At 45.0% G+C, this 12,740-nt stretch overlaps 1 protein-coding gene across 2 annotated transcripts in view; it reads right to left on the reverse strand.

Moving 5' to 3' along the window:
* Positions 1 to 12,293, reverse strand: part of rftn1b (raftlin, lipid raft linker 1b) — a 66,702-nt gene extending 54,409 nt beyond the window's left edge. For both annotated transcript variants that reach the window (XM_079562237.1, XM_079562236.1), the window contains exon 1: positions 12,130 to 12,293. In XM_079562237.1, the coding sequence (XP_079418363.1) occupies positions 12,130 to 12,277 (148 nt within the window). In that variant the 5' untranslated portion in view covers positions 12,278 to 12,293. The remainder of the gene's footprint in view (positions 1 to 12,129) is intronic.
* Positions 12,294 to 12,740: the final 447 nt, after the last annotated feature.

Genomic DNA, 12,740 nt, shown 5'->3' on the forward strand with positions numbered 1-12,740 from the left:
CAGAGGATGAAGCAACAATAAGTGCTGTTGCAGAAGTGTCCATATCTCACACACGTGCGTCCTTTCGTTTTTTCCAAAAGCCCACGAGCTGTCCTGATTTAGGATTTTAATTTAAGGCAAACTCCTACAGCTGAAAACACTAACTTTTCACATTGAGACATTGGGATTAGTTTGCATCATTAGTAAAACTGTTCCTCACATTCATTCCCAATGCTGCCTCCAGACAAACTCCTGACAAGCCCTGGTCTCCTATGTTACCGAGCCAAAGGCTGGGTCCGAAATGAGCAGATTGGTAAGAGCGCTTACGCCAAACAGGATGTGCGTCAGCGTCCGCCATGGCAAGTTGCTTCCAAATTGGTCTGTCAGTTAGGAAGTAGTTAGGAAAAGGAGTCTTGATGCTAACTATCATAGCCACTTTAGCATAGGGACCTCTGGTGCTAACTAACCAGTGATTAGGAGCTATGTGCCATCCCACAAGCCACTGCGCCAACCCCCCCCACCCTGGAGTGATTCATGCGCAACCACTGTTGATTGACAGGAGCACATTTAATAATACAAATAATAATTATTAAAAATTAAGATTCTGCACAAGCCAAACTTTATAAAAGTGACAAAATCCATGTTGTCGTCCCCACAGTTCAGTGGTTCAGTGTTAAAGAGTAAACTCAGTAAATGCATTAAATGCTTTTGTTTTCATTTAGTAGAAACTTAAGCCACATGAATCATTTGCATAATGTAGCTTTATGAAACAGCTGTTGAAATAAAATAACACTAAAGGGAAATGTTTGGATCATTTGGATTTATTTTTCTCCTTAAATGTCTTTGTTTGGACACTATGTTGTTGGGGGGCGACATGCACTTTTGCTTGGCCTGCACTCCACCAATAACTTTAAAGAAGAAGAAAAGCAGCTGTTGGTGATGTCACTTCCCTTTCCCCTTTAAGGATGGACGGATTGTGCAAATGCTGCTGAAGCTCTAGTTCCATAACTGCACAGAGATCTAACAGTCGACCCATGAAAGGTTAAGGAGCTAGTTGCTAGTCTTAGTGCTAAGAGGCTACAATTTGATGGTTTCAGACGCAGCCAAAGTCTAATCCTTAAAGGAACAGGCCAGACAGGTACGCATCAACTTGTCGAAGCTCAGGAGAACTTATCTCAGTATGTAAAAACGTTGACCTGTTCCTTTAAATGGACATTATGTTTTAATTATAAAAAGTAAAATATCAATGCTCAGTTACTTAAAAAACGTTTTTAATCCCCATATGCATGCATCATAATACTGTATGTCCACTTAGAATTGAAATCACTTGAAACCTGTGCATTGTTTAAACAGCCCTCTGACACGTGCGTTTAGCCGGCCTCACATTCTAACAACAAAGCAAACACGAAGCCTCTGAAGACAGAAGTGAAACGCGCCTCCAAGTCTCTATTTGAAGAGTCTTGCACGTACAGTTTGACGTTTCTCTGGACATAACGCATGAGCACAACCCTAACAATGGCGTTCTCTCCTCACAGCGGCACAGAAATCATCTTTCTAACAGAGACACGGCAATTTTCACGTCTCCATCTGTGTCAGGCTGTTCCCCGTTCGGCGGATGACGCTGATTGCTCAGAAATCACAGCGCCCATCTTTTCACGACGCTGCAGGGTCAATGCCTCGAACCCCGGCCCCTTCATGCACTGTTCTCCATCTGAAGTGATCACGAGCCATTGTTTGCCGATTTGTCCTCTGCTTCCCCACATGAACTTGCAAATCTTACGGATTTTGTCTACAATTCTAATTGGATCATTTCACACAATCAGCTTTTGTTATTTTCTTAATTTAAAGGGATATTTCAGGATTTTTGACATAGGGCCTCATTTCCCAGTTATCCAGAGTGTTGCTGATGTTTTTTTTGTAATTTGATCTTATATTTTAAGAGTTTCGTGGCGCTAGGCTAATGCAAGACTAGCGCATTTCTACGATATCAGCTAGCCTGCATTAAAAACAGTCTCACCCGCTCCACAGAGCACCTGAGGCAAATCACTTATAACACCAGACTAACCATATGTCCATAGAGTAATTTTAACCATTTTGCATTTAAAATACCTTATATTTGAGCAGCATCAGCTTCGTGGTTGTATAAGCTACGCAGCGGCGGAGTGATCTGCTAGAAAACAGTCCCTCAAAATGCGATCATTCATGTGGTGCAAGTTCAGTTATATTCCAAAAAATTATTCTATCGACACAGACATTTATATGGTTAGTCTGGTGTTATAAGTGATTTGCCTCAGGTGCTCTGTGGAGCGGGTCACACTGTTTTAATGCAGTGTCTCTTCAAATACAAGGACTGCATGAATTACAAAAAAAATATATCTCCAGAAATTAGCAACACTGGATAACTTGGAAATGAGGCCCTATGTCAAAAATCCTGAAATATCCCTTTAACTCTCAATCGCACCTTGGACTGTTTGACAAAAAATGTGCTAAGGTGTGAATATTTAATACCCTAAAGGCATATTTTTATGTACACTACCGCTCCGTTTGGGGTCACTTAAAACGTCCATATTCATCATTGCTTTTATCAGTGAGGATAACATGAAATAATCAGAAAGAAAGTCTAGATATTGTTATGGTTGTGAAAGCCTATTCTCGCTGGAAACAGGAGATTTTGAATGGAATACCTTCAGGTGTGCAGAGGTTCTCATGGTACATTGTGTTAGCTAATGTTGTTAGAGGGTAATGGATGATTAGAAAACCCTGCTGAAACTGTTGTGCTGATTAAAGCAGAACAGGCCTAACCTTGATATGTGTAGATCGAAGAGGTCTAGGTTATCAATCTGCCATTCCGTCTGACATTCAGTACAATACTTCGACTTGATTGGGTGAAGTGCCAGCTAGTACCCGCCTTCCATAATTCGCTTTTAGCCAATCGTAGCATTGAGCCATGTGAGGTATCAGACGTGCGGCAGGATTGACAGGTGGGCTGTGTTTACTGAAATGAAGCCCATTGTTGGAGATGTACGGAGAAGTCATCATGTCAAATTTGCAAGACAAACCTGCACATAAAAGGCATTGAAAGCAACACAAAGTGATTATTTTAGGTAATGTTTGCAACAATGTGTGAATGTCAGTCAGATGGAAGACCTCAGGGACTGTTATAGCCTCTTGCAATGTTGATATTGCATTTACCTCATATTCCGATGACTAGGATTTGGTGATATTTGGAACAGTTCTAGAAAATAGTAGATCCCCTGCCTTTAAGACATTTGTATCTTTATTTTTCACAAGTCCCTCTATTGTGGATACTTTTAACCTGCTTTGGTCCTTCAGGAACACGATACTTTATATGAAAAATGTGTAAATCCCCCTGGTTCAACCTCACTGAGTTATTGTGCAAATGAGTCTGCTCCACTTCTGTCTGCCTCACGGATCCTGCGGGAAGGAACGTCAGTAGGGCAAGGCATGTTTATTTATACCACGCATTTACAGGGCAACTCAATGTGCCTTACAAACGAGGAAACATATTACAATACTAAACGTAACTATACGTATATCTAATCTATAGGTAGCGTTCTCGACATTCTGATGTCATCTCGTCATTTCAGGTGGAGCATTGACCGATACAGCTCAGTGAGAGGTACAGTTGGCTTGTTGCACGGTGTGGCTATGCTAGTTCCTCTGACCTGAAGGTGTGAGCGCCTGGACTTCCTGTCTGTTTACTTTTCCTGGAATAAAAATCATATTTTCTAAAGATTATGTTGTGGGCGGTGAGTTCCCCGTAGATGATCATTTATTGTGGGTTCAAATCATGATGTAACGAGTTCAGAGGAGACGCCTGTGATCATAAAGGATTGAAAGTTTGTCTTGAAGCTAAAGGCTTGCTTTAAAAGAATATATATAAAGGAACTATATTTCAAGTTGTGTAATGCATTAACCCCTTAACTCCCACCTGAACCGAGCACATTTTCTCGACGAAAACAATGATGGAAATGTGGCAAAAATGTCACAAAAATGTCACAAGAAATTGACAAAAAATTGACGAAAAATGACAAAAATGTGACAAAAAAATGACCAAAAATGTGTCAAAAATGTGACAAAAATGTGATAAAAATTTGACAAAAATATGACAAAAATGTGACAAAATGTGACAAGAAATTGACAAAAATGTGACAAAAAAAATGACCAAAAAATTACAAAAATGTGATAAAATGTGACCAAAAAATGACAAAAAAGTGACAAAAATGATGGAAAAAAAATCTGATGACGTGAGGAAAAAAGATCCTCTCGGTTCAGGCGGGAGTTAAGAGGTTAAATTAGCCTTTAGCTTCAAGACAAACTCACTGATCCTTACAGACATAAACGTCTCCTCTATGGAAATATTTCTACCAGGAACTCACTGGTCTAAGCTAATCTTAATGGAAATGAATACGAACAGGAAGTACTAGCGCCCACAGCTTCAGCTCAGAGGAACTAGCGTAGCCACATTGTGCAACAAGCAGGTTGTGGATGAAATCACCACCCAGAAAATGTCCAAATGTTTTCCGTGATCATGATGTATTTATTATCATTATTAGGACCAAGGACTAGCCTGGCTACACGGTCTGAAGCGTGAAGATGGCGTCGCGTCTGCTGCTGTCATGTTGGATCTGTAAATCAACGGTTTTATTTTTTTCCGTTAACAAACTACAAGCTTCCGTATGTCGAATAGCGCGCCATCGTCTTGCCGTCCCTCCTCGTTCTGTGATTGGTCCCAAATCCATGCGAAGATTTGGCCATGCTCCCCAGACTGTTGTGAAGTTTGAAATGATTGGTATGGGTTTTCCCAGGCTAACCAAGGACACGCGAAAACTTTACAATAAACATCACAAATACCATTATACACTCATTTGGAGTAAAAGCAAAAGGTTGTGTTTATTAAAAGGCTTCAATAATCATTACAGGAAAAGGCATCAGAACTAAAACTAGCACAATCATAAAGAGAAACTCTTTTCAAGTCTATGTGTCCTGTAGTGGCAGTTTAAATCCACGGCTTGCCACTATAGCTGTCTCATTAAGCTTGACTCATGTGTCCAGGATAGAAAATAAATAAACTCAATGTACAAACTTACGGATGAAGTTATGGGTGTTTTAATAAGGATGATACTGATTCCAAATTCCACAGTTCAATATTCAATGTTGTATCACAGTTATATCACAGTTGTATCAACAGTTTGGCCTCTTGCCCTGAACGGCTTCCACAATCAATCAGCCAACAACCTCGCCCATCTGGCCTTGAGGTACCAGGCTCCACCCAGGGCTCCACCCACCACACCCAAACCAATGCCATGACGGTGCAGCATAACACATACCAACATAAAGTCATAAATGGCTGTAACAAGTCCCATGGATTCTGCCCCGACACTCTACAGGGCCAATCTCGCGTTTCTGAACGCAGAGTGCAGACTAGACTTTTACGCTCTGTGAAATCTGGAGCTTCAGACGCAGTAAGTGGCTGGACAGACTCCCAATGTCATGTACAGCAATGGTCCTTCCCAATGTTTTATGTTGATGCTTTATAGTAGTCATTTTAGCATGACTGTATGTGTATGTGGACTAAAGGCTGTAATGGCGAATAGATCAATGAATGAATCAATAGTTGAATTTGAGTGGTTAAATACATTTTATAGTGCACATTTGGTATCAGATTGTATTGCTCAGGGACTGCAGATGGAAACTAGCTCAAGCTAAATCTGGTGCATCTTTAATCAATGTGTTTAGGACATTGTCCCTGTTGAAATAAACTAATAACCTAAACTAAACTAAGCCGACTGTGCCAGACTGAAAAATGTTCCACTACTGTGGTGGCAGTGGGTGTGGGATGTGTGGGGGCACACATGATCACATGTGGCGTGAAGATTGCCCTGCGCTCTTTAACACTACAGCGGGGCCATTGATAATATTCTCTCTCTTATATGTCATTATGCATTAACTGTGTCCTCTGCATTTGACCCATCCCTCAAAACTACTGGTTGACCCGTAAAGGGGCAGTGGGCAGTGCTGCGCCCAGGGACCCATCTCCAGATGTGGAGTCAAGCTGGTGGTCAGAAACACCTGGCTGGAGGATTCAACTATTGTTCATGTTTTAGTGGTAGGGAAAACCGGAGCAAACCTACACAGACACAGGGAGAACATGCCAGCTCCACATAAGTCTGCAAACATCGGGGGAGTGCGCACGTGCGTGTTTTAGCTGTTGACAGGTCCATGCTCATTGTCATGGGAATACGTTTGTTGAACAGCTGATCAACTAACTCCACCCACAAGGTGCTCCAACATATGTGAAAACAGCCTTAGCTTTGCCAACCATATTTAGTACAAACAATCCAGATGTTTTCAGCTGTTGTCTCCCCATCGACTGAATAAAAGTGGTCTGTGTGTCCTAAATGCATAAATGTATAAATGCCATGAAATGGACAAGCCATACCTCAACATACTTTTACATAGAGAATGGCTTCTCTATTCATTTGTATGGGAGTAGAACGCTCAATTCAAACAGGTCCAAGAAACAGACGTATGCATGTGGAGGAACAGGCTCAGATAACTAACCGTTTCTGTGCTTTCTATGGTAAATGGACTTTTCACTCAATGTGCTGCTGTTACTATGCAATGACATCACACGCATAAACACTATTGGTTGTTTGGAATGTCATCAAAACTACGTTTCCACCTGTCTCGACTTCAATATCTGGTCGAATCTAACAGCACACCAGGACTTTGGTCATGGTCTTTAGTTTTCAAAGCTGGCGTCTCCATTTATTTCCACGGCCTGTAAACAGCGGTGTAGCTCTGGCGGGGCGCTCAGCGGGGGCAGCTCTGGTTATGTCAAACGCACAAGAGAAATGAGTGAAAACGCGACGCTGCAGCTCCAACCGCGACCCGTTTCCCCAAATGTGTCGGAGTAAGATCGATTTGTGTCCTGTCCCTTCGGTGCTCTGTGGAGGAGACACTATCAACTATGGCCCTGAGGCAGAAACACCCTCGACAATTATAGCCACGCTTAATAAACACATGGAAGGTGAGACCAATGGGAAAAACAATCTAAGTGTGAATAATAATTCTATTTGATCTCATTATTTTAAAAACATACTTTTCACTTAAAACACACTTTATGGACAAATATCTGATGACACATTTACACAAAACACCAGGTTTATACATTCAAATGTGAGCAGGAAAGTCCTAACATCTGAACCACCACCTTTACCCCACGCATTCTCCAGTTTTAGGGGAGGGAGAGGAGAGAGAGCAGAGAGCGGAGGGAGAGGAGAGAGAGGAGAGAGAGGAGAGAGAGGAGGGAGAGGAGAGAGAGGAGAGAGAGAAGGGAGAGGAGAGAGAGAGGAGAGAGAGAGGGAGAGGAGAGAGAGAGAAGGGAGAGGAGAGAGAGAGGAGAGAGAGAGGGAGAGAGCAGAGAGAGAGAAGGGAGAGGAGAGAGAGAGGAGAGAGAGGAGAGAGAGGAGAGAGAGAAGGGAGAGGAGAGAGAGGAGAGAGAGAAGGGAGAGGAGAGAGAGAGGAGAGAGAGAAGGGAGAGGAGAGAGAGAGGAGAGAGAGAGGGAGAGGAGAGAGCAGAGAGAGCAGAGAGAGGGGGGAGAGGAGTAGAGGAGAGAGATGAGAGAGAGGAGAGACAGGAGGGAGAGGAGGGAGGGGAGGGAGAGGAGAGAGAGGAGGGAGAGGAGAGATAGGAGGGAGAGGAGGGAGAGGAGAGAGAGGAGGGAGAGGAGGGAGAGGAGAGAGAGGAGGGAGAGGAGTAGAGGAGAGAGATGAGAGAGAGGAGAGAGAGGAGGGAGAGGAGAGAGAGGAGGGAGAGGAGGGAGAGGAGAGAGAGGAGGGAGAGGAGTAGAGGAGAGAGATGAGAGAGAGGAGGGAGAGGAGTAGAGGAGAGAGGAGAGAGAGGAGAGAGAGGAGGGAGAGGAGGGAGAGGAGAGAGAGGAGGGAGAGGAGGGAGAGGAGAGAGAGCAGAGAGAGGAGAGAGAGAAGGGACAGGAGAGAGAGCGGAGAGAGCAGAGAGAGAAAAGGGAGAGGAGAAAGAGTGGAGAGAGAGCAGAGAGAGGAGAGAGAGGAGGGAGAGGGGAGAGAGCGGAGAGAGAAGGGAGAGAGAGAGGAGAGAGAGGAGGGAGAGGAGAGAGCGGAGAGAGAGAGGGAGAGGAGAGAGAGTGGAGGGAGGAGAGAGAGCAGAGAGAGGAGAGAGAGGAGGGAGAGGGGAGAGAGCGGAGAGAGTGGAGAGAGAGAAGGGAGGGAGAGAGGAGAGAGGAGGGAGAGGAGAGAGAGGAGAGAGAGGAGGGAGAGGAGAGAGAGAGGAGAGAGAGAAGGGAGAGAGAGAGGAGAGAGGAGAGAGAGAGAGAGGGGAGAGAGAGGAGGGAGAGGAGAAAGAGAAGGGAGAGAGAGAGGAGAGAGAGGAGAGAGAGGAGGGAGAGGAGAGAGAGAGGAGAGAGAGAAGGGAGAGAGAGAGGAGAGAGAGGAGAGAGCGGAGAGAGAGGAGAGAGAGAGAGGAGAGAGAGAAGGGAGAGAGAGAGGAGAGAGAGGAGAGAGCGGAGAGAGAGGAGAAAGAGAAGGGAGAGAGAGTGGAGAGAGCGGAGAGAGAGGAGAGAGAGGAGAGAGCGGAGAGAGGAGAGACAGGAGAGAGAGGAGAGAGAGGAGGGAGAGGAGAGAGAGAGGAGAGAGAGAAGGGAGAGAGAGAGGAGAGAGAGGAGAGAGAGGAGAGAGAGGAGAGAGAGGAGAAAGACAAGGGAGAGAGAGAGGAGAGAGAGGAGAGAGAGGAGGGAGAGGAGAGAGAGGAGAGAGAGGAGAGAGCGGAGAGAGAGGAGGGAGAGGAGAGAGAGGAGAGAGAAAATGAGGAAATGCAGACATTGAGCTTTGTTATTTCTAATATTGAAATCTGAGGCTTAATATGGACGAGCATAGGATGCTCTGAGTAACTCGTCCTTTGAGACCTTTACGCACCAGTTTTAAAACTCGTGTTCTGAAATGATGTTCAGTTTAGCTCAATTTATTCTGCAATCTCTGATTATTCCTAATTCAAATAATTGTCATAAATCTCAACAAAAACGAATGTAATGAGACGCTGTTCGTCAAAGTAACAGAGTAAGATTATGCCTAACTCTCTAATGCCTCCATTCTTCATCAAAAGTAAATAAAAATGTGCACAGGAAACAAAAAAAGCCTCATCACGTGTCGGATCCTCCCCTCTGTCCTAATCACAGACAGGCCGATTGGCATTGGATCAGTTTTTCCTTGGTAAATCACTGACACAGGAGTAACATCACAGACGTTCTCCGTGTGGTCCCGGGTTAAGCTGGAGGCTGAAGTGATGGAGTGCCAGAACAAAAGGACAGTGGGAACATTGTATGTAATTACCATATGTCAGCGTGAGAGTCGGAGTGACTTAATGTCAGAGAAATCAGCGGCTGAGAGCGGACAAGCCCCAATTAACGCCGCGGCGTCAGGAGAAAGTGAGAGGTTCTTCCACTGAGAGTGAACGATTGTGAGGGAGGAGGACTGGACACGACGACACTCTCATCAGTGACCATTCCAATAGTCTCTCAGCAACAGGAAGCCTTCAAAGCAATCAAGAGAGCTCACCATAAGAGAAGAGGAGAGGAGAGGAGAGGAGAGGAGAGGAGAGGAGAGGAGAGGAGAGGAGAGGAGAGGAGAGGAGAGGAGAGGAGAGGAGAGGAGAGGAGAGAAGAGAAGAGAAGAGAAGAGAAGAGAAGAGAAGAGAAGAGAAGAGAAGAGAAGAGAAGAGAAGAGCAGGCCATGAAGAGCAGACCGTGAAGAGCAGACCATGAAGAGCAGATCGTGAGGAGCAGACCGTGAAGAGCAGACCATGAATAGCAAACCATGAAGAGCAGGCCATGAAGAGCAGGCCATGAAGCGCAGACCGTGAAGAGCAAAGCAGACCGTGAAGAGCAGACCGTGAGGAGCAGACCATGAAGAGCAGACCATGAAGAGCAGACCATGATGAGCAGACCATGAAGAGCAGACCGTGAAGAGCAGACCGTGAAGAGCAGACCATGAAGAGCAGACCGTGAGGAGCAGACCGTGAAGAGCAGACCGTGAGGAGCAGACCATGAAGAGCAGACCATGAAGAGCAGACCATGATGAGCAGACCATGATGAGCAGACCGTGAGGAGCAGACCGTGAGGAGCAGACCGTGAAGAGCAGACCGTGAAGAGCAGACCGTGAGGAGCAGACCGTGAAGAGCAGACCGTGAGGAGCAGACCATGAAGAGCAGACCGTGAAGAGCAGACCGTGAGGAGCAGACCATGAAGAGCAGACCATGAAGAGCAGACCATGAAGAGCAGACCGTGAAGAGCAGACCGTGAAGAGCAGACCGTGAAGAGCAGACCGTGAGGAGCAGACCATGAAGAGCAGACCGTGAGGAGCAGACCATGAAGAGCAGACCGTGAGGAGCAGACCGTGAGGAGCAGACCGTGAAGCGCAGACCATGAAGAGCAGACCGTGAAGAGCAGACCGTGAGGAGCAGAGCAGACCATGAAGAGCAGACCGTGAAGAGCAGACCATGAAGAGCAGACCGTGAAGCGCAGACCGTGAGGAGCAGACCGTGAGGAGCAGACCGTGAAGAGCAGGCCGTGAAGAGCAGACCGTGAGGAGCAGACCGTGAAGCGCAGACCGTGAGGAGCAGACCGTGAGGAGCAGACCGTGAAGAGCAGACCGTGAGGAGCAGACCGTGAGGAGCAGACCGTGAAGAGCAGACCGTGAAGCGCAGACCGTGAAGAGCAGACCGTGAAGAGCAGACCAGCCCCTCAATATAAAGCTTCGATTTGTTCTCTTTTCACCTCTTGTCTTGGGTGTAGAGAGTAGCTTCCTGCATTCACTGTGAATGTATCTTTCTCAGGGTTTTAGCCCGACCACATAATGGGGAATTATAATGCCCCGTTATAATCCAGCCTTGCCCCAGTGTAATGAGGCTTATTTAACTTTAAGTGCAGCAGAATCAGAGATGAGTCTATTCTGGAGCCTTTCTTTAAACAATCCAAACCATTAAGGATTTGCGGCACCTTTTACAAGTTTGTTTGATTTGTTGAAGGTTTTGGTAACTTTATTTTACACTACTCTTGAAACATTGTACTTGCCAAATTTAGTACAGTGTAAAGTGCTCTATAACCCCAACCTTAAGCCCTAGCCCTAAAGGTCTACTGTATGTCTTATTACATTATGTACCTGCAAAGTACTAATACTGTACTACATTTTACATGCTGAGTTTGTTTTTAGATTCATAATTTTATTTATAATACAGCGGGCTCGTCTGTTAAAATGCACCAAAATATATATAAAATATGACCCTTGCACTTAAATTTTTTCTGGGGAGGAACCTCAGACCCCCCTCTCCCTAATTGTCGTTCTGCAAATAGTTTAGATTTTGGATTGATTTACAGTCTCCCATCTTTGCTTGGAACCATCCTGCATTCAGTGCTGAAGGATTTTGTAAGTCTCACCTTGGTTAGGCCTTGTTTTGGGGCTAAAAACTACACGTATATTTTTGAAAGAAACTACTTGGGGCAAAAATGGCGCGAGCGATAAAAAGAAGGTGAACTGGACGGATGCCATGCGGTGGAGCCGGTCTGCTGGAAGAATCTAGTGCTTTGCTGCATGTGATTATTACTTTATAAGGGGAGTTGAGGATTTTGAAAGAAAAAATATTCCATGTTGTGAAAATAAGTAATGATTGCCACAGAACCCACACATTTTGAAACATGCAGCTGAAAAGTTGAAGCTTCAAAATTACAACAGGCGCTGGAGCCAAGAGTCGAGTGCAGCACCACGGCCCCTTCATCGATCCAAAAATCCCACAGGGCCCCCCAAACAATAGGAATTCATACTATTCCAAAGAATATTTAATGTTTCACATCTTAAAATCACAAGTAAAATGCATTTTTCCCACATTGTTGTGACCAAATCCAAAATCCCTCTGAGCAAATCTTTTTAACTAATGCGTAAGTCAAATATAAACATTCTACCCCAAACCCTACACCTCTGAAAAACCCTTCTCCTCAGCGCTACGCCTCGCATTGGGACACCCCTTCATCTGAACTGCCGTTTTGCAAGTTCACGAGGGCTAAGGGGGAGATTTGAGATGACACTGGGTTCAGTTACCGTCTTTGCCAATGAGGAAGTCCAGGAAGCGATAGGTGTAGGCCGGTCCCGCTCGCGTCTCCACCTGAGGCCTCTTCAGGGTGGAGTAGATCTTCCCGGGACTGTGCTCCTCTGACACCGTCTTCAGCTTCCTCAGCCCGCAGCCCATGGTCCACGCTCCGTCAGCTCCGTCAGCTCCGTCAGCTCCGCCTGCAACGGCCCAAAGCAGGTGAGGTTAAAGTCTGCAAAGTGTCTCCTCACAGACAGCAACAAGTCAAACGCAGTGTTTTTTAATGATGCTATATTTATGAGTGCTTTAATTCATTTCTTCAGACTTGTGGACGTTAAATTAGTGAAATATTTTAGAGAAAAATTAAGCAAACTGGGCAGGGAAAAAAAGATAAGATAAATTTCTCCTTGTTTTTTGGGTTCATAGATAACTTTATTGTTATTCAAGGTACACTGTGCACTTAGAACAACATTTCGGAGCAAATGACCCTGCATGTGAGGTGCAAAAAAACAGTGCAAGCATAAATACATGAATTAATTGAGAATCTCCATCATACACAGATAAACGAGACAAAAAGCAGCTGGGAACCATAGCTTCAGCTTTTAAGAGTTCAACAATATTA

The sequence above is a fragment of the Gobius niger genome, assembly GCF_951799975.1.
Source record: "Gobius niger genome assembly, chromosome: 8".
NCBI classification, from domain to species: domain Eukaryota; kingdom Metazoa; phylum Chordata; class Actinopteri; order Gobiiformes; family Gobiidae; genus Gobius; species Gobius niger.